General features: G+C 37.4%; 1 protein-coding gene across 3 annotated transcripts in view; it reads right to left on the reverse strand.

The window, feature by feature from the left end:
- Nucleotides 1–16,476, reverse strand: part of LOC143040245 (tyrosine-protein kinase Fyn-like) — a 101,478-nt gene extending 85,002 nt beyond the window's left edge. Inside the window, exons 1-3 of one of the 3 annotated variants that reach the window (XM_076210983.1) lie at nt 16,368–16,398; nt 8,221–8,378; nt 4,025–4,075 (exon numbers count right to left, since the gene is read on the reverse strand). Coding sequence is in view for 2 of the 3 variants with exons in the window: in XM_076210981.1 (XP_076067096.1) it covers nt 4,025–4,075; nt 8,221–8,257 (88 nt within the window). In the remaining variant the exon portion in view is untranslated. Of the gene's footprint in view, nt 1–4,024; nt 4,076–8,220; nt 8,379–16,111 lie in introns of all 3 variants that reach the window. The other 2 variants (XM_076210981.1, XM_076210982.1) reach the window with 2 other exon arrangements.
- Nucleotides 16,477–19,295: the final 2,819 nt, after the last annotated feature.

A 19,295-nucleotide genomic window follows, 5' to 3' on the forward strand; every position in this document is an offset into this window, starting at 1 on the left:
GCAGACAAGACCATGACGCCTGAGATGGTTCTGAACTTTGACCGCAAGTGCAACTCTCATCCACCAGGATGTCATCCAAGTATGCAGAAGACGCCCTATTGATATTCTCGTCCCAGCGCAGGGCAGTATTCAGGGCCTTCTTCATAACCAAGGTTGCGATGCTCAGTCCAAAACCCAGCCGCGTCAAATAGTACCAACGTCCCTGAAACACCAACCTCTAATATACTCAAAGTGATTCGTCCACGTGAATTTGAATTTCCTCCCCTCCGCATAGTAGTCTAGTCCAGTCTATTAACTTTGGGACTTAAGCTCTCACGGGTCCGCATAGTAAGTCCTCTTCATCAATTATACAATCTGGTACCACCGTCGCTATTGCTGAAAATGTAAAATCAACCCCAAACCTCATATCATGACCAAGTTGCGTTAGATTATGTTACATTACGATACTCGAGTATAATAGATTACATTTGCTAATCTTTAAGTTTTTATGCAGTACAAAATTTACTATTAACCAGAAGATTCAATTGCTAATAAACTATAATGGTTTATGTGGGGGGAGGGGGCGTCTGGGAGTACAGTTCCCAGCTAGGGTTCTTGCAGTCCGGGGAGATTGTGGTAGTCTAGAAGTACAAACCCCAAATGCCCTAAGGTCCTAAGAGATAGGTCAGGCTAGGATACATAGCAAATTTGACCTCTATTCGGTAACTCTAATGGCCAAATATTGCATAACTCGAGTAATTATTTCGGCATGCCCTCATAATGGGCATCATTCACACAAATAAAACATTACTCTTAATCATGTATATTATAAAAAAAAAAAAGCTCTTTTACGATCACACCTTCAAAATTAGCAGTATTGAAACAATGAGAAGACTTCCAACAAATATGTAATCACATGTCGTTTTTATCAATTACTCAATTGTTTAAACAAGTCAAACTTTAAACGAATTGGCCAAAAGTACGGCACACTTCTGCGCATTATCGAACTGAGTTCCACTTCCGCTGCTCCGCCCACCTCAAGTTAGGAATCAAAAATAGCTGAAGCCGATGAGCCGCTCCAGGTAAAATTTGAAGTGAATTCCAAATCCATTTCGTTTGAAGAGTTGCAAAATGTAGTTCAAATATATGAACAAGAGCATTATTGTCAGCTGTATGGAGGGTTAGGTTAGGTTTGATTAGATAGGTTTGGTTAGGTAGGTTAGGTTTGGTAAGGTTAGGTTTGGTTTGGTTTGGTTAGATTTGGTTTGGTTAGGTTTGGTATACGGCACAATTGATACAATGCCATATTCGCTGTTATGATCGGCTATGAATACGGCAGTGACATAAACGGTGACGTTGCATTTGCACATGGTCAGAGCACTGCCGCACTCCTAGCCATGAATAATCGGAGACGGCTGCCGTACCTATATCCTGCGCGAAATCTACATTCGTATAACCCTGCCAGTACCTGGGCAATGACTGAGATACGTGGTGTTTAAATACAACAATAATAATAGGATTAATCCTGTAAGAGACTGGTGAAGAAATAGGTAGAAAGTGGAGTAGATGGTGAGGGTTGTATTTTTATGGTTTGGGTATTTGTAAACAGCACACTTCGTAGGCGAGTGAGGTGCGCTCTCAGTTCGCTCTCAGCATTATATTTATAAACATTGACCGGAAGCATTTTGCTGACGTAGAATTTTGTAACCTAAGTGAGTTATGCAGAGATTCGAGGTGGCTTAAGTAAACAGTATTGCATATATACTTGTGACAACGAATCTGACTGGGGAAATGGTGGAGGAGAAAATCCAATTGGTTCACGATTGTACTCGTAAAACCATTCCCTTTGGGGAGGATCTTAAATATAAAGTTAAAGATCATTGGACTAAAGAAATCACAACGTCACATCAAAATTTACCTAGGACCTAAAACATGTGTTCTCGATGGATTCATAGAGTGTACCTCAGAGTAACACGTTTCATAAGAAGTAACTCAAGAAAGATACAGAAGATTTTTTTTATAATTCTCCTGTACATACAATAATACTAAAAGAAACTAGGTGATGCCCTATATCCTATACCAAGTGGAACTTACAGTCTGGAACTTGACTAAGTCTGAAGATCGGAGGCACAGGACCTACCGAATAAAGTTGTGAGTGACAATAGTACGTAACAAAGATAGTGGTGAAAAGGAAAGTGCCGTAGTAACTTACCAACTACGCTATCAAGAGAGATATAAGTGAGTTGAGCGCAACTTTTCTTATATATTTGTATGCTCGAGTTACATACCGCATTTCAATTTCTGCATGTCGGCCTCCATTCGGTCTCCCGGTGTTGATGGCTTAGAATTAAAGTGCATTGTGGTTGTTAAAATGTATCTCTAACCACTGGGACCCATACAAATACTTTCCCGCGTTTGTATACTTCCAATTGTACTATCGTAGTGGAGATAGATTGAACGCAAAATTTCATGTATGTGTAACTCGAGCATACAAATATATAAGAAAAGTTGCGATCAACTTATCTCTCTCTTGATAGCGTAGTTGGTAAGTTACTACGGCACTTGTCATGTGATTGCTGAATTCGAGTCCTCGACAGTACCGCATTTCAATTTCTGCATGTCGGCCCCCATTCGGTTTCGCGATGTTCATGGCTTAGAATTAAAGTGCATTGTGGTTGAATATATACATACATACATATATAATATATATATATACATATATATATATATATATATGTATATATATATATATATATATATATATATATATATATATATATATATATAAACACAAATATGGCACAAAAGATACCCTACACAATACATTGTTATTATTATTTTAATTATTATCATTATTATTATTATTATTATTATTATTATTATTATTATTATTATTATTATTATTATTATTATTATTATTATTATTATTATTATTATTATTATTGTTATTATTATTATTATTATTATTATTATTACTATTATTATTATTATTATTATTATTATTATCTTTATGATTTTGTGATTTTGTGCCTTTCCCTTTTAGGCTACCTCCCTTGAAAGGGGGAAAAAGCCTTGGTATATGTATGTATGTATTATTATATTATTATTATTACTATTATCATTATTATTATTATTATTATTATTATTATTATTATTATTATTATTATTATTATTATTATTATTATTATTATTATTATTATTATTATTATTATTATTACTATTATTATTATTATTATTATTATTATTATTATTATTATTATTATTATTATTATTATTATTATTATTATTATTATTATTATTATTATTATTATTATTATTATCATCATCATCATCATCATCATCATCATCGTCATCGTCATCATCACTATCATCATCATTACTATAGTCATTATCTTTATTGTTAAAATTATTATTATCATTATTACAATTGTTATAATTATTATTATATCTGAATAGATATAGACATATATGTCCGTGTAGTTATTTTTAATACGTGGGAATTATAATATCTATTCCAGAAAACATATATTTGGTGAAAATTTGATCAAAACTGAAAGTGAATAAATACGGACGCATCAAATAGTCCAGCTAACACTAACACACCAACCATTTCAAATAATCGTCCATTTATTGTGTCACCAATCTTAGTTAACTCTAAAATAGATTATGGCCTAAAGAAAGTCTAGAACTAGATCAGTTAAGACCTCCATTCAGGCTAAATTTCACCTTGGGCAGATTATGAAAGTCATGCTGCGTTTGCTAAAGTAAAATATATTTACTGCGCCTCACCCATGATGAGGTGAAAAATTTCTCCAAGGGGAACTTAGATGCAAGTAAAGTCGTCACCTTTGTCCAGTATGCTTCAGGTACCAAAGCAGGTAGCAGTCATTGATAGCTAATGGATCTGAACATAGGTCCACATAATATGACGTAAAACTGAAGCCAGAGTGCCACAGTGTCAAGACACTAATAAGGTTGAAACTGTAGAGAAATTACGGAGTTATTCAGAGGTAAGAAAAAGAATATATAAAAACGTCAACTTTACCTAGAGATTCCTCTTCAATTACTCCACCTGGCAAGAATCTTTTTTGTGTAACTGAAAGGCAAAATAGAAACAGCATTGATATGTGCATATACTGTTTATACATACATACATACATACATATACCAAGGCTTTTTCCCCCTTACAAGGGGGGTAGCCAAAAAGAAAAAGGCATAAAATCATTCCCACCCATTCCATCCCTGAATACACTCCACACCCTTCCACCCTCCCTCTTATCTTAGCACCTCCTGAATGACGGGTCATCCCTGCACCTTGTCCACTGCCCTGGGTCAGAAGCAGTGTCGCAAGACACAGCACATCCACAGCAAGGCCGCTTCATTAAATCGGCGACCCCCCCCTCTCCGTCCCCCCATTGCATAAAATGAGAGGACGTCCTAGGATGAGGTGGATGAATGGGGTGAAGGGGGCTTTGGGGAAGAGGGGAATGTCTGTTGAGGAAGGACGGGAGAGGACAGAAGACAGGGGTGAATGGAGAGTGGTTGTATATGGATGATGTTGTGATTGCATGAGGTGGAATGGGCGGATGGAGGTAGTACGTGTGAGCAAAATTTGACGCAGCCCGAAGGAATTTCTCCCCGTCCTCTCATTTTATGTATATATATATATATATATATACATATATATATATATATATATATATATATATATATATATATATTTCAAAATGAATAAAAACCACCTAAATAAAACACCTACATAAAAAAATCATCCCCATAGAAAATCACAAGAGCTCTCAACCCCACTCCCTCATTTCATTAATCAAATAAACGCAATCAGCTGAACATAAGAAATACACCAGCTACATAATACTCGAACAATTATAACCTACCACCTGCACCACACAATACAAATATATATTCACACTCAGATCATAAAACAAGCACTTCAAGATCAAACTCAAACTCCTTCCTTCACCAAACTCCTCCAAACATTAGTCTTACAGAAAAAGAGAGAAAACACGGGATTAGTATGAGTGTTGAATGAATGTGTGTAGATGACATTTTCACGCAGCCTGACGAAATGTCTGCACGACTTCTCTTTTTTTTTTTTTTTTTCGTATGAGGGGATGTAGGAGGGTCGCCGAATAAATAAAGCGGCCCTGCCGTGAATGTACTGTGTTTGACTGCGTCAAAATATTATCTATCCACAACCATTCTCCACTCACACCTTTCTCCTGCCTTCTCCCTTCCCTGCTAAGCAGACACCCTCTTGCTCAAAGCCCCTTTCATCCCATTCATCCATCTCATTTTTGGTCGTCCCCTCAAGTTCACTCCACCCACTGCTCTACGCACTTTTTTTTTTTTTTTATTATTAATCTTTCTTCACTCATTCATTCCATGTGCCCAAATAATCTCAATAATCTTTCAACGGTCCTATCTGCCAGTTCCCTTTCTACCTTCGCTCTCCTCCTCACCTCCTCATTTCTCACTCTATCCAACCTTGTTACCCCTACCATACTTCTCAGACAATTAATTTCTTCTACATTTAAACTTCTTCCTACTTCTCTTAAATTCAGTCTTCGCCACATACAGTGTCGTAGGTACAATCACCTTTTTATATAGTCTGCTCTTGCATCCATTCCCAGATGCCTGTTTCTCATGACCCTTTTCAATCCCCCAAGACATTTACTTGCTTCCCTCAATCTACAGTTTACCTCTACCCTCACTCCTCCATTTCCACAAACGACCTCCAGCCTCTCATCTAAGACTTACTTCCAACTTGCTGGCACCCTCTTTCTTTATACATCTCATCATCTTACTTTTATCCACATTTACTCTCAACTTTCTCGAATCCCATACCTTCCCAAACTCCGTCACTAACTCCCTTAGACCTTCTTTTGATACCGCTGCATGCGGCGTGTCATCTACAAACAACAACTGACTAACCTTCCACTTCCCTCCATTATCTCTAACCACCTCCAACCCCCTGCCCATCACCCTCATACTTATCTCCCGTACACCACATCCATGTACACATTGAACAGCCGGGGCGACTTGACACATCACTGATCTTCATCTCAAACCACTCGCTCTTACCATTCCCATTTGTAACACAAACTTCTTTGTGTCAATTGACATTTGGAAATAAACTCAACTGCTGGGATTCGAACTCCCGCCTGAGCGGCTTGCGTCTTATAAGACGAGCGTGATGGTACGATTCTCGTCTTGTAAGACGCAAGCCGCTCAGGCGGGAGTTCGAATCCCAGCAGATGAGTTTATTTCCTAACACAAACTCCACTCCTCTCGTAAAATATCTTAACTGCCTTTAACATATTTCCCCCAATCCCATATATCTGCAATATCTCCCACAGTGCCTTCCTGTATACCCTGTCATAAGCTTTCTCCAGGTACATAAAGTCACAAATAAAAAAAAAAATCGCAAATTTTCCTTTCCACGCACCCTCTAACTTTTCTAAACCCAATGTTCCTCACCCATCATTCAACCAGCCCTTTTTCCGTCTTTCAATATTGTTTCCAGCATTGTTTTCTCTACCCCTCTCTTTGTACTCCTTATCTTTGTCTCTCCTTCCTTTAATCTCGAAGTCTTACTTCTGCAGACCTCGGCTGGAATTGTACTTATATATAGGTAGTGGGACTCTTATGATGTTCCTATATTTATCAGAATTTCACCCATCAATTGTGATATATATGTGTGTGTGTGTGTGTGTGTGTGTGTGTGTGTGTGTGTGTGTGTGTGTGTGTGTGTGTGTGTGTGTGTGTGTGTGTGTGTGTGTTCAATAAGTAATGAGAAAATGTCAGGCGAGACATTAAATATGATTTGATCAAAATACTACTTCATATACTATATACAATGACTAACTGGCAACTTTCTATATTTGTAGGTCTGAGTGCAGCGGTGAACGTGGTGCAACCAGTTTGATTCGGTTTGCCGATTTGTGAACACTTGTTAAGATGCAGGGAAACATGGAGCAACGTTATGCCATCATATTTTGTGTTAAACTTAAGAAAACCAAACAAGCTTATGAAATGTTAAAGGAGGCCTATGGAGATGAACAGATGAGCCAAGCAAGTTTCTAACGGTGATTTAACAGATTTTCTGAAGGAAATGAACAGGTTGAGGATGAACCCAGATCTGGAGCACCGAAAAGTGCATGCAAGGAGGAAAACGTTGAGGAAGTGCAAAGGTTAGTGATGCAAGACCGTCGAATATCTGTGAGGATGATATCTGAAGCTGTTGGTATTAATATTGGCACAGTACAGTTTTGACCGAAGATCTGAAGCTCCACAAAGTCTGTGCCAAGTTTGTGCCAAAGATCCTCTCCGACAACCAGAGGCAGTTTCGTGTGGAATGTTGCACTGATATTCTCGAAATGAAAGAGGCTGATTCGGGTTTCCTGAATAAGGTAGTGACTTACGACGAGAGATGGGTCTTCACCTATGACCCTGAGAGCAAACGTCAGAGTGCTCAGTGGAAGCACGCGACCTCCCCCAGACCCAAAAAGGTAAAGATGAGTAGGTCGCAAGAGAAGGCCATGGTCATTCCTTTCTTTGACTCCCAGGGGCTCATTCACGTTGAATGGGTTCCTCAGGGTCAAATCGTCAATAAGAAATATTATCTTACTGTTTTGAAAAGGTTTAGGGAGAAGATGAGGAAGAAGAGGCCTCAGCAGTGGAGGAGTGGTCAGTAGTGGTTCCACCAGGACAATGCCCCATGCCACAAGTCAACGCTGGTGACCACCTGGATGGCCGACAGGAGAATGAAAGTGGTACAACACCCACCCTACAGCCCTGACCTAGCCCCTTGCGACTTCTTCCTGTTCCCACGCATGAAAGACAGCCTCAGGGGAACCAGATCCCAGTCAACAGAGGAGCTGAAAGAGGCATCGGAAAGTTACCTGAAGGGACTACTGAAAAAGGACTTTGAGGAGGTCTTCCAGGATTGGGAGAGACGCATGCAGAAGTGTGTAGATGCGAGAGGCAATTATTTTGAAGGAGACAAAGTTTTGTAAGCTTATGAAAATAAATAGTGTCTCTCCTGACATTTTCTCATTATTTATTGATCGGAGTGTTATATAAATTGCCATAACAAAATACACAAAGGAAATTATTGTACTGAAAGAATAAGAAAAAAAAAGTACGCTTATTTCTTTCTAAGTGTTTAATACCAATGTTTATTATTTGTCCATTTACTCGTACAGTACTTTACTATACACATACCTTTGGGCCGAAATAAAGAAGAGATATAATTCCCCATCTTTGTGTGCTGTTTCTAGAAGAAGAGTCAGAAGATTTGAATCTTTTCAAAAAGTAATGGACTGAAGGTTGCCAAATATCTTCCTATTCTGCAGAACTGTCTAAGGAATTTTCATAGTTACCTGAAAAGAACCAAACCGGCATGTCACTTGGTATTATAACGCGATTGCATTTGCCCCCCCCCATCACGTATCTAAATAAATACATGTAAAATTAATTAATTCTTAAAGCAGCTTTTCTCTGAATCCGTCATTCATTTGACTTAAATTGCATGATGTTGGTCAGAATCAAACTGATTGAAACACCTCAAAGTGAACTTCAAACTGAAACATGTGAAAAATCTAGGGGGAACTTGCTACGGTAAGCATAACAAAAGAAAAAATTAAAAGGTGTATAGAGAAACTCAAAGTTAATAAAACACCAGGGCCTGACGGTCGACACCCAAGAATGTGATGCATCAATGGGTTCCTGTGCTGTGGGTACGTCGGAAATTGTGGTACAAACTTGAAAAGTAGGAAATTGGTCATCCATGACTTTGATGCGTGAGGGATATATTTCGAAACCGCATATGTTTGTACCAATTGTGAGATGGAGGGGTGTGTTAGTGCCATTGGCAATTAAAATGCAAGTCTGACCTTTGACATAGAGCTGATGGCTGAAAGGAGGGAAATGCCATTAATATGGCAAGTTTCTGGCATACAGAGTACATTGGTGTCTTGTGCTTGAAAAAGTCGTATGTGTATCTTTGTATACTTACAAGGGAACAGCGTCTTTGGGCTGATAAACATTGCGTGAGTGTGTTTAAATGTAGATAACACTTCTGAAACTGGGTTGAATTTGATTTTGAATTCCTCTATGAGGGGCAAGAAAGTTTCCTCAGGCGGTGAAAAAAACTGTATTTGATGGGTGTTTAGTCTTGGTTTTTGATGATTTAGACTTGCGGGAGGAGGTAGTACATCTATTACCTTTGTAACGCATGTCCACAGTTGTCAGTAAAGTAGAAATATAGTCCTGGGGAGGGATTGGAGGTGTTGAGCACTCGGAACTCTGTTGTATGAAGGTGGTGGAATAAATTGTGTTAGCAGCAGCTGTATCCTCGTGTGATGAAGAGGAATGAATTTGAAGGGAGGGAGTACAAGCAACTGACGCGGGGTCATAGTCTGTGCCTACTCGGCCATGTGAATGTGGCAATGCAGGGAGGAAATGGTTTGCATGGTACCACTTTGAGCAGGGTAAATGACTACGTTATGTTGCTTCATCTATGTGGAACCTATGAGGATATCAGTAGGAAAGTGAACGTCAGCTATTTATGCGGTACTGGAATGGATGGGCACTCATCTTTGAAGCTGATGTCTAGGGAAAAATTATCAATTATTGGGAATGATACACCATCTACATTGCAAAGGTTGACGTCGGGGGGTTCCAAAATGGTGGCACGTTTTGTTGTAGTGGGGAATTTATGGAAACTGTGTGTTGACATTATGTTAACTGGGGAACCCATGTCAAGAAAGATTGTCACTTTAGTGTTGCTAGACGTAGCATTGAATGTTAAGGAATGGGAAAACATGTTTGGGATATCCAGCGTATGTACAGGTAGGGTTGATAAGCATATGTCTGAATATGGAGTAACTATCCCTGATGTGCACTGAATATTGGTATTCTGTAATCATAAAGGAGATGTGTTACTTGAATGCATTGCGGGAGAGTGATCTACGGAGTTTGGTCTGTGTTGTCTTCGTGCTAATAGCACACGGCAACGGCCACTCGTGTGGAAACATGTAACGTGATAATCGCAGTGTCAGTTTGGTTGTGAAGGGTTTCTGTGATAACAAGTGTTTGCGATGTGTCCTGGCAGTATAACGAACCAGTTGTTTTCTTGATGGAGAGCGTTGGCGTGAGTAATGTTGAGCGCGAGATGTATGTCTTGACCTCGTGTTATGTGAGGGGGACCGTGTGACCTTGGCTATTGTGTGGGTAGGTAAATGAGTACTGATTGGCTCTGGATCTGGGTGATAGTGTTGTCCGTGTCAGAGAATTTCCTCGAGAATTCGCCTAGTGTGATACCTGGTGTGAATGGAATAGTATGAACTTTCTGGAGTGTATTTGTGTGTAAGTGGGATTAGTTAAAAGTATGCCATGAGTGAGACTACGCGTTCCAATGAAATATGTCTGAGACCTAGTCTCATTTTTTTAGGCTTTCTCGGAGTTCACTCTTAAATGTTGAAGCAATTTTGACAGCTTTCTCTTTGGTGTGGTGTGGACCATGATTGTAAGTTCTAGCCAAAGAGTATAGGGGGGAAAGTGATCCAAGTGGCTCAAATGATGCAAAGGACTTTTTAAAGTGCTCTACGAAATCATGATAAGATTTAGTTTCCTCAAATAGATCAGACTGAATGACGTCACCAGCTAATGTGTTATTCTTGTCTATTCTGGATGTTAGAATGGATATTTTACCTTTGTCGTCTGTGATGTTCCTTCGTGTTATCTCTGATTCAACCTCAGAGAGGAAATTGTGTACAGGAATGTTCTTGCCGTTAAAGAGAGGTAATGTGGTCTCATCCTTGACTACGGTGATAAGATTTTGTGTTGTCATGGTGTTTTGAGTAGCAGTTGAGTGTTCCGAAGAGTTGTCAGCAGAAGGAGGGGACATGTTTGATGTATTGGAAGTGAGCGTAGAGCGGCTGCGTGTACAGGGTCGGTAAGTCGAATCAGAAAGATGTTTGGACACGTTCATAAACTAATTGATAATAAAAGAAAAAGACACAGACCGTATTGCCTCTTAGGTGGTATTGAGAACGGAAAAATATCTCTTTACCCAGGATGATGTAGAAGTTTTGCCTCTTATGAATGAGGATGGTGGAACGATTCGGTGGGAAGAGTTTAGCTCTATAAATGAGGATGCAGTGGGACGAATCGGTGGTAAAATGTACTGACTGCTGTAAACAGGAGGAGTTAGTACAATGTATTGGGCTGGCGAGTTATAGAAATGTAATATATGCCAAAAAATATGAACATGCAAACACACAAAAATGAATGCATTATGTCAGCAATGATCTACGGGTTTGGGACTTGGAAGCTGTTGAAGGCGATGGAAACAGGGCAGGGGGCTCCACAGAGGAAAATGAAGAGATCAATGATGGGAATAACGCTGAGGGACCGAAAGAGAGCATACTAGAATGAAAGATATTGTGCAGGCGGTAACAGAGAAGTGGAGTTGGACAAGTGAGTTGGTGCAAACGATTGATGAGCGATAGAGCGGGTGTGTTACTGAGTTTACTCCGCGAGATGGGAAGCGTGGAAGAGGAAGACCAGACAGAAGGTGATGAGATTGAGAAGTTTGCAGGAGTGACGTGGCAGAAGTTGGCGCGGTCGTGTGAATCATGGAATGCTATGAGGCCTTTGTTCAGGAGTGGACTCAAGATGGCTGATATATGTATATATATATATATATATATATGTATATATATATATATATATATATATATATATATATACATATATATGTATATTTATTCAACAATAATCACAATATACGCGTAAGCATGCAGAAACCGTTCTTTGATTTCCTTATGGTTTCTGCATATATATATATATATATATATATATATATATATATACATATATGTATATATATATATATATATATATATATATATATATATATATATATATATATATATATATGGTGGAAACGTAGAAAACACCAGACTCAGGAGTACTGTAGGTAATTTATTCCCGACGTTTCGAGTCCTGTCCGGGACTCGTCCTCAGGGGATACAATGGGATACAGTGAATTACATGGTCTTAATATAATAATAGCTACGCCCGCCGGGGGTGGGGGGGGGGACGCGGTAACCAGATCATAGCGCCTGCCTTCTCTCCCCCCCCCCTATGACAGGTTACCGCGTCCCCCCCCCCCCCGGCGGGCGTAGCTATTAGTATATTAAGACCATGTAATTCACTGTATCCCATTGTATCCCCTGAGGACGAGTCCCGGACAGGACTCGAAACGTCGGGAATAAATTACCTACTCCTGAGTCTGGTGTTTTCTACGTTTCCACCATTATGGTTCCCGGACTCCAGCTTTTTTCGTACACACACACACACATATATATATATATATATATATATATATATATATATATATATATCTATCTCTATATAATATAATGTATATATATATATATATATATATATATACATATATATGTTGAGTTATTCAGACAGGTTGACGTAAGTGGAGTAGGAAACACAGGTATACCTGCGAAACTAGTCAGGAATAAACTCAGACTAATACTTCTGTTTCTTACTCCACTTACGCCATATATATATATATATATATATGTATATATATATATATATATATATATATATATATATATATATGTGTGTGTGTGTGTGTGTGTGTATGTGTGTGTGTGTGTGCGTGTGTGTGTGTGTGTGTGTTTGTGTTTTTTGTGTATATATATATGCACAAATTTCACAAGTCACACGCGAATCACAAATATGCAGAGTCCACTAGGAAAAGGAAAAACACACGGAGTCCGAGCGCTTTCGTGATATATTCACATTATCAAGGAGTACAGAAAGATGAGAACAAAAAATGGAGTTACAGAGTATAAGTAGGACAAGAGAGACATTTACCCTCCTCTCCGAAGCCTGAAAGCTCAGGTTGGGTCACTCGGTGAGGTCGTGGAAACATATTATTATTACATTAACTTTTAAAATATGTACTATTTATATTACTGACAATATATGGATCTAATTTATATAATCCTAAACTATTATTAATGAGTTGGTCATAATTGCATTTGATAATTCCTGACTCTATGATATTTCTTTCTGTTATATTCTTACATTGTATAATTTTTGAAGCATTTTTCCAGTCAATAGGATGGTCAAATTCACAAACATGTTTAAAAAGTGCACTAGATTCTTGGCCCTTTTTTATGCTGTTTAATCCTAACCTCTAATTCTTTTCCTGTTTGACCTACATAATATTTGTCACATTTACTACAAGGTATTTTATATACACAGCCTGTAGAATTGTCAGGGGAATTCTTTATGAGAAGATTTTTTAGAGTTGTGTTGTTCTTGAAGGCTACATTTACATTGAAATTTTTAAGAATATTAGGAATCTCTATAAGATTTTCATTAAAAGGAAGTACAAGTAAATTCTTTTTCTCAAACTTTTGTTTTGGTTCCCCTTTGTAAAATGTCCTTTTTGCTTTTTTGAAACATTTGTCCAAAAAGAATTTGGGATATCTCAACTGTGTTCCGATGTCATAAATTTTGTTCATTTCGTCATCCACAAATTCTGGGCTGCAGATGCGCAGGCCACGAAGGAACATGGAAGAAAATGCTTACTGTTTAATTCTATTATGGTGGGCTGAATAGTAATGTATATACGCGTTGACATTGGTTGGTTTTCGGTGAATACTATATCTAAATTTCTTATTGCATCTGTGAATGTTACAATCTAAGAAAGAAATGCATGAGTCTTTTTCAATTTCTATAGTGAATTTTATAGAAGGGACCAATTGATTTAATTTAGTAACAAAGGTATCAACATTTTCATTGTTAGGCCAAATACAGAGAATGTCGTCGACATACCGAAACCATTTGACCTTCTTGGGAAGTATGTTTGCTAAAAGCTTGGTCTCAAAAAATTCCATGTAGATGTTGCTCAGAACGGCTGATAGGGGATTTCCCATCGCTATCCCAAATTTCTGTTTATAAAATTTTCCATTAAACTCAAATTTACTGTCTTTGATACACATCTCAATAAGGTCAATAATGGTTTTAGTATCATAAGAAAGATTGTGGTGTGGTAATTCTTCCGTTAGAAATTCAAGCAGGTCATCAATTGGAACTCGAGTGAATAACGAGGTAACATCATAGCTGATCATTTTAAAATCATAATCTATCTCAAGTCTATTCAATTTATCAATAAGATCAATATTGTTTTTGACATTTGCTTTTGATATTTTTCCTACGATTGGGTTCAATAGAGTCACCAGCCATTTGGACAGTTTGTATGCTGCTGATCCTATTGAACTTATAATTGGTCTAACAGGGTTGTTTTCTTTGTGTACTTTGATTAATCCATACATATAAGGTAAATTTGGTGAAATGGACATAAATTTCTTAATTAAATTGTCGTCTTTCTTATAAACAGAAATTTGGGATGGCGATGGGAAATCCCCTATCAGCCGTTCTGAGCAACATCTACATGGAATTTTTTGAGACCAAGCTTTTAGCAAACATACTTCCCAAGAAGGTCAAATGGTTTCGGTATGTCGACGACATTCTCTGTATTTGGCCTAACAATGAAAATGTTGATACCTTTGTTACTAAATTAAATCAATTGGTCCCTTCTATAAAATTCACTATAGAAATTGAAAAAGACTCATGCATTTCTTTCTTAGATTGTAACATTCACAGATGCAATAAGAAATTTATATATAGTATTCACCGAAAACCAACCAATGTCAACGCGTATATACATTACTATTCAGCCCACCATAATAGAATTAAACAGTAAGCATTTTCTTCCATGTTCCTTCGTGGCCTGCGCATCTGCAGCCCAGAATTTGTGGATGACGAAATGAACAAAATTTATGACATCGGAACACAGTTGAGATATCCCAAATTCTTTTTGGACAAATGTTTCAAAAAAGCAAAAAGGACATTTTACAAAGGGGAACCAAAACAAAAGTTTGAGAAAAAGAATTTACTTGTACTTCCTTTTAATGAAAATCTTATAGAGATTCCTAATATTCTTAAAAATTTCAATGTAAATGTAGCCTTCAAGAACAACACAACTCTAAAAAATCTTCTCATAAAGAATTCCCCTGACAATTCTACAGGCTGTGTATATAAAATACCTTGTAGTAAATGTGACAAATATTATGTAGGTCAAACAGGAAAAGAATTAGAGGTTAGGATTAAACAGCATAAAAACAGCATAAAAAAGGGCCAAGAATCTAGTGCACTTTTTAAACATGTTTGTGAATTTGACCATCCTATTGACTGGAAAAATGCTTCAAAAATTATACAATGTAAGAATATAACAGAAAGAAATATCATAGAGTCAGGAATTATCAAATGCAATTATGACCAACTCATTAATAATAGTTTAGGATTATATAAATTAGATCCATATATTGTCAGTAATATAAATAGTACATATTTTAAAAGTTAATGTAATAATAATATGTTTCCACGACCTCACCGAGTGACCCAACCTGAGCTTTCAGGCTTCGGAGAGGAGGGTAAATGTCTCTCTTGTCCTACTTATACTCTGTAACTCCATTTTTTGTTCTCATCTTTCTGTACTCCTTGATAATGTGAATATATCACGAAAGCGCTCGGACTCCGTGTGTTTTTCCTTTTCCTAGTGGACTCTGCATATATATATATATATATATATATATATATATATATATATATATATATATATATATATGAATATATATATATATATACATATATAATGTATGTATATATGTATGCAAATATATATATATATATATATATATATAAATATATATATATAAAATAAAATCTACCTCGTTTGAAATAGAATATTGTAATATTTCATTACTCTCACAGTGCACAGCTATTGGATGAAAGTCTCGTGTAGTCTCATATTTGACACATCACGTCTGCCATGTTATGAGGTACAATGCTTTTTTTTTTTTTTTTTTTTTTTTGACAGGCAGACCACAACGATGTAGTGCAAATGATGAATACACTTCGTTACGTGAGGGTGGAGTGACAGCAAGTTCAATCCTACCAAGCTCAATGGCACCCACATTGAAGTAAAACGAAACAACGACAAAAATAAACTCACTTTAGTTGCTGGTAAGCCGACTGATAAGCGCGGGATATCCCATGAGCCGTCCAACTTCAAAAGTCAAATTATATACTAGTCCATTATCTGCATTCTGGATTGATATTTGTAGTAGCCGCAAGAATTACACGTGTTTTCCTCCTCGTTTATTCATCTGTATATTTTTACTTGGGGTTCAATGATTCAAAAATATGGTGGTAATCGCACAACACAAATTTATCACAGTTTTTCTATCATATATGGAAGACCCACTCACATCCGAAAGTTGACCACCAGACACCAAAGCTATTGTCCCCTTCTCAACGGCTGGCGGAAACTGAGGCGGGGTGACACTGACAAGACCTTTGTGTACTGTATATTCAGTTACTGTTGCCTGAATGGTTGAGCAATCGTGCTGTCGGCGAACGACAATCCTACTTTTGGGGAGAACTTACACATATTTTGGGCGATTGATATAACAGAGAAAATTCCTGCACCCGTGCCCATTCTCCCTCCAAAAATGCAACAGAAAAGGACAGGATTGATATTAACAGGAATATATATATATATAGATATATACATATATATATCATATATGTATATATATGTGTATACACACACATACATATATATATATATATATATATATATATATATATACACACACACACACATACATACATATATATATATATATATATATATATATATATATATATATATATATATATATTCTTTCTCTTCTTCAAGGAGGCTGTTTCTGTGGTTCAAGCTTACAGAAACGAATATCACAATCCCTACCAACATGCAAGGGGGTAACTAATTTCCCTATCCTCCCAGGCGACGCAGGCAATTGCGGGGTCAGAGCTTAGACCACCAATTATCGTATCTTCATTTATCGCTACTGACGACTAACGCCCTTTCCACATCAACATTCAACACACACACACGCGCGCGCGCGCGCGTTATCCGCAGGCATATGTGTATGTGATTCACCATGTTGGTCACGTGTTGGATTCGTGATCGACAGCTATTACCCTCACTGATGAGAATTGAGAGGTCATATAAGCCCGATATTTGGGTAAAGATATGACTTTGCACACACAACTCCCCGCCCACGAGAGTAGGAGTTCTGGCTAGCTGCGCAGCAGTGCTGAAATTATTTCATCCCTAAAAGGGAATCGAAATCGGCCCGCCGCTGAAGTAACGGTTCCTAACGCTACCACTATGTCGTCGTAGTGTGCGTTCGTGTGCATATTTACCTAATTGGGTCCCGTCTACTATTTTCCAATTTTTTTCATGCCCTCATATTCATGTACAGGTCCAACTTAATCTATATACTTTCCATTTTTTTTCATACCTACCCTCATATTCATGTACGGGTCCAACTTGATATACTTGTTTTCCAATTATCATATTTAGATTTTTTTGTTTCGTGTATTGTTCCAGCTTAGGAACACTATTTTCTAGCTGTTCCAAGTATTTATGCATCTATGTGGAAAACTGAATTTCTTCACATCCTGTGACCTGAATACTGTAATAATACCTCTTTGTCTTCGATCTTTCAAGGTTAGCAGACCATGTCTTTCCTCATGTAGTTTCTCTGCCAGGCTAGAGACCAGTTTGGTTGCTGTCCTTTGTATTCTCTCGATCTTACTTATATTCTTCACTCTGTGCGGGGACCATATTGCTGACACGTATTCCAGTCTAGGGTGGATTAGGGTCTCGATGAGTTTTTTCACCATCTCGCCATCCATAGAGTGAAATGCCACTTTAATCTTCGGCAGCAGTCTGTACGTCTCCCCCACAATCCAGGCTGTCTTTTGCTTTTGTAATGGGTTCACTTCCCAAAGAATAGTTTAAAGTTGGTCTTTTGCAGCTGTTGCCCATTTCCAGTACATTTTGGTATCGAAATTCATTTCCCATCCTTGGTTCCATGCAAAAATTGTGTCTAGATCTTTTTGCAATAGTCTACAGTCCTCGTTTTTTTCATTTCTCATGATTTCTGCGTCTTCTTCAAACATGTTGGCATAGCTTGTTGTACATACCTGTCAAGTCTTACGTCTTTGCGTAAATCTTACGTAATTTCTATTATTTTCAAATCTTACGGCGTAAGTTGAAAATCTTCGATTTTTCTCCGCATGCGATATGTTTTTAATACTTGCTTAAAACAATTTGAAATAAATCCCCCTTTTCAAGTGTTATACTGTATAACACGTCGTCTTACTTTTTTTTTTTTTTGTAAGTCTTACGTAATTTCTATTATTTTGAAGTGTTGTAATAACTTCGGTGTTACTGCCATTGTCACGTCCTTGACGTGAGTAGAATCCTGTGGTTGTGCTGTGTCACGCCCTTGTGTGAATAAATAAGATTTATCTTCTTTGTATATTTCTTCCCAGTTTTCTTGTTGAAAGAATTCTCTTATTTTATCAAAGTTTGTTTTTTCATACATCATTCTTCCTTTTCTATATTGCTCATTTCTTTTCCTATATTTTTCTTCATTAAGTTCCAGTTCAATCAATATGTGGTCACTTTTACCTATTGGTGTTTTATATTCAATCTTGTCCACTATTCTAGGTTCAGATGTAATTAATAAGTCTAGTCTCGATGGTTCTTCTTCATTTCTATACCTGGTGTTCTCCTGTATCCATTGTGTCATTGTATGGTCAGTAATCATCTCAAGTAGAGCGTTTCCCCCATGAGCCGTCTCCACCCTTTACTGTCATTTCTTCCCAGCAGATTTCTTTGCAATTAAAGTCGCCCATTATAACTATTCTTCCTCCATCTTCCATTATTTTATTTAATGTTATCTTTGTGTCCTCTAACATACTTTTATGTTTACTCTCCTCCCATGAGGCTGTTTTCGGAGGCACATAATTTATCACAAATTTTCTGCTCTTCTTATCTCTGTCTTCCACTTCTATCATAATCATCTCTACTGTATTCTTTCCATATATGACACCTTTCACGTTTATATCCTTCTTAGTCAGGAACATTACTCCACCCCTTTGCTTTTTCTCTCTGTTTTTAATCCAATAATTATATGCATCATGTCCTACACTGTTGGGTGGTAGTGGGCCTTTTAATTTTGTTTCTACAATTCCCATTATGTCCGGTTCTTTTTCTTTCAAATAATCATTCAGCTCATTCAATCCTGTTATTAATCCATCTATATTTGTGTAAGACACTCTTAGTTTTCTGTCAC

Source organism: Oratosquilla oratoria, chromosome 28 (genome assembly GCF_046742065.1).
Source record: "Oratosquilla oratoria isolate Oo_2021 chromosome 28, ASM4674206v1, whole genome shotgun sequence".
In the NCBI taxonomy this organism is placed as follows: domain Eukaryota; kingdom Metazoa; phylum Arthropoda; class Malacostraca; order Stomatopoda; family Squillidae; genus Oratosquilla; species Oratosquilla oratoria.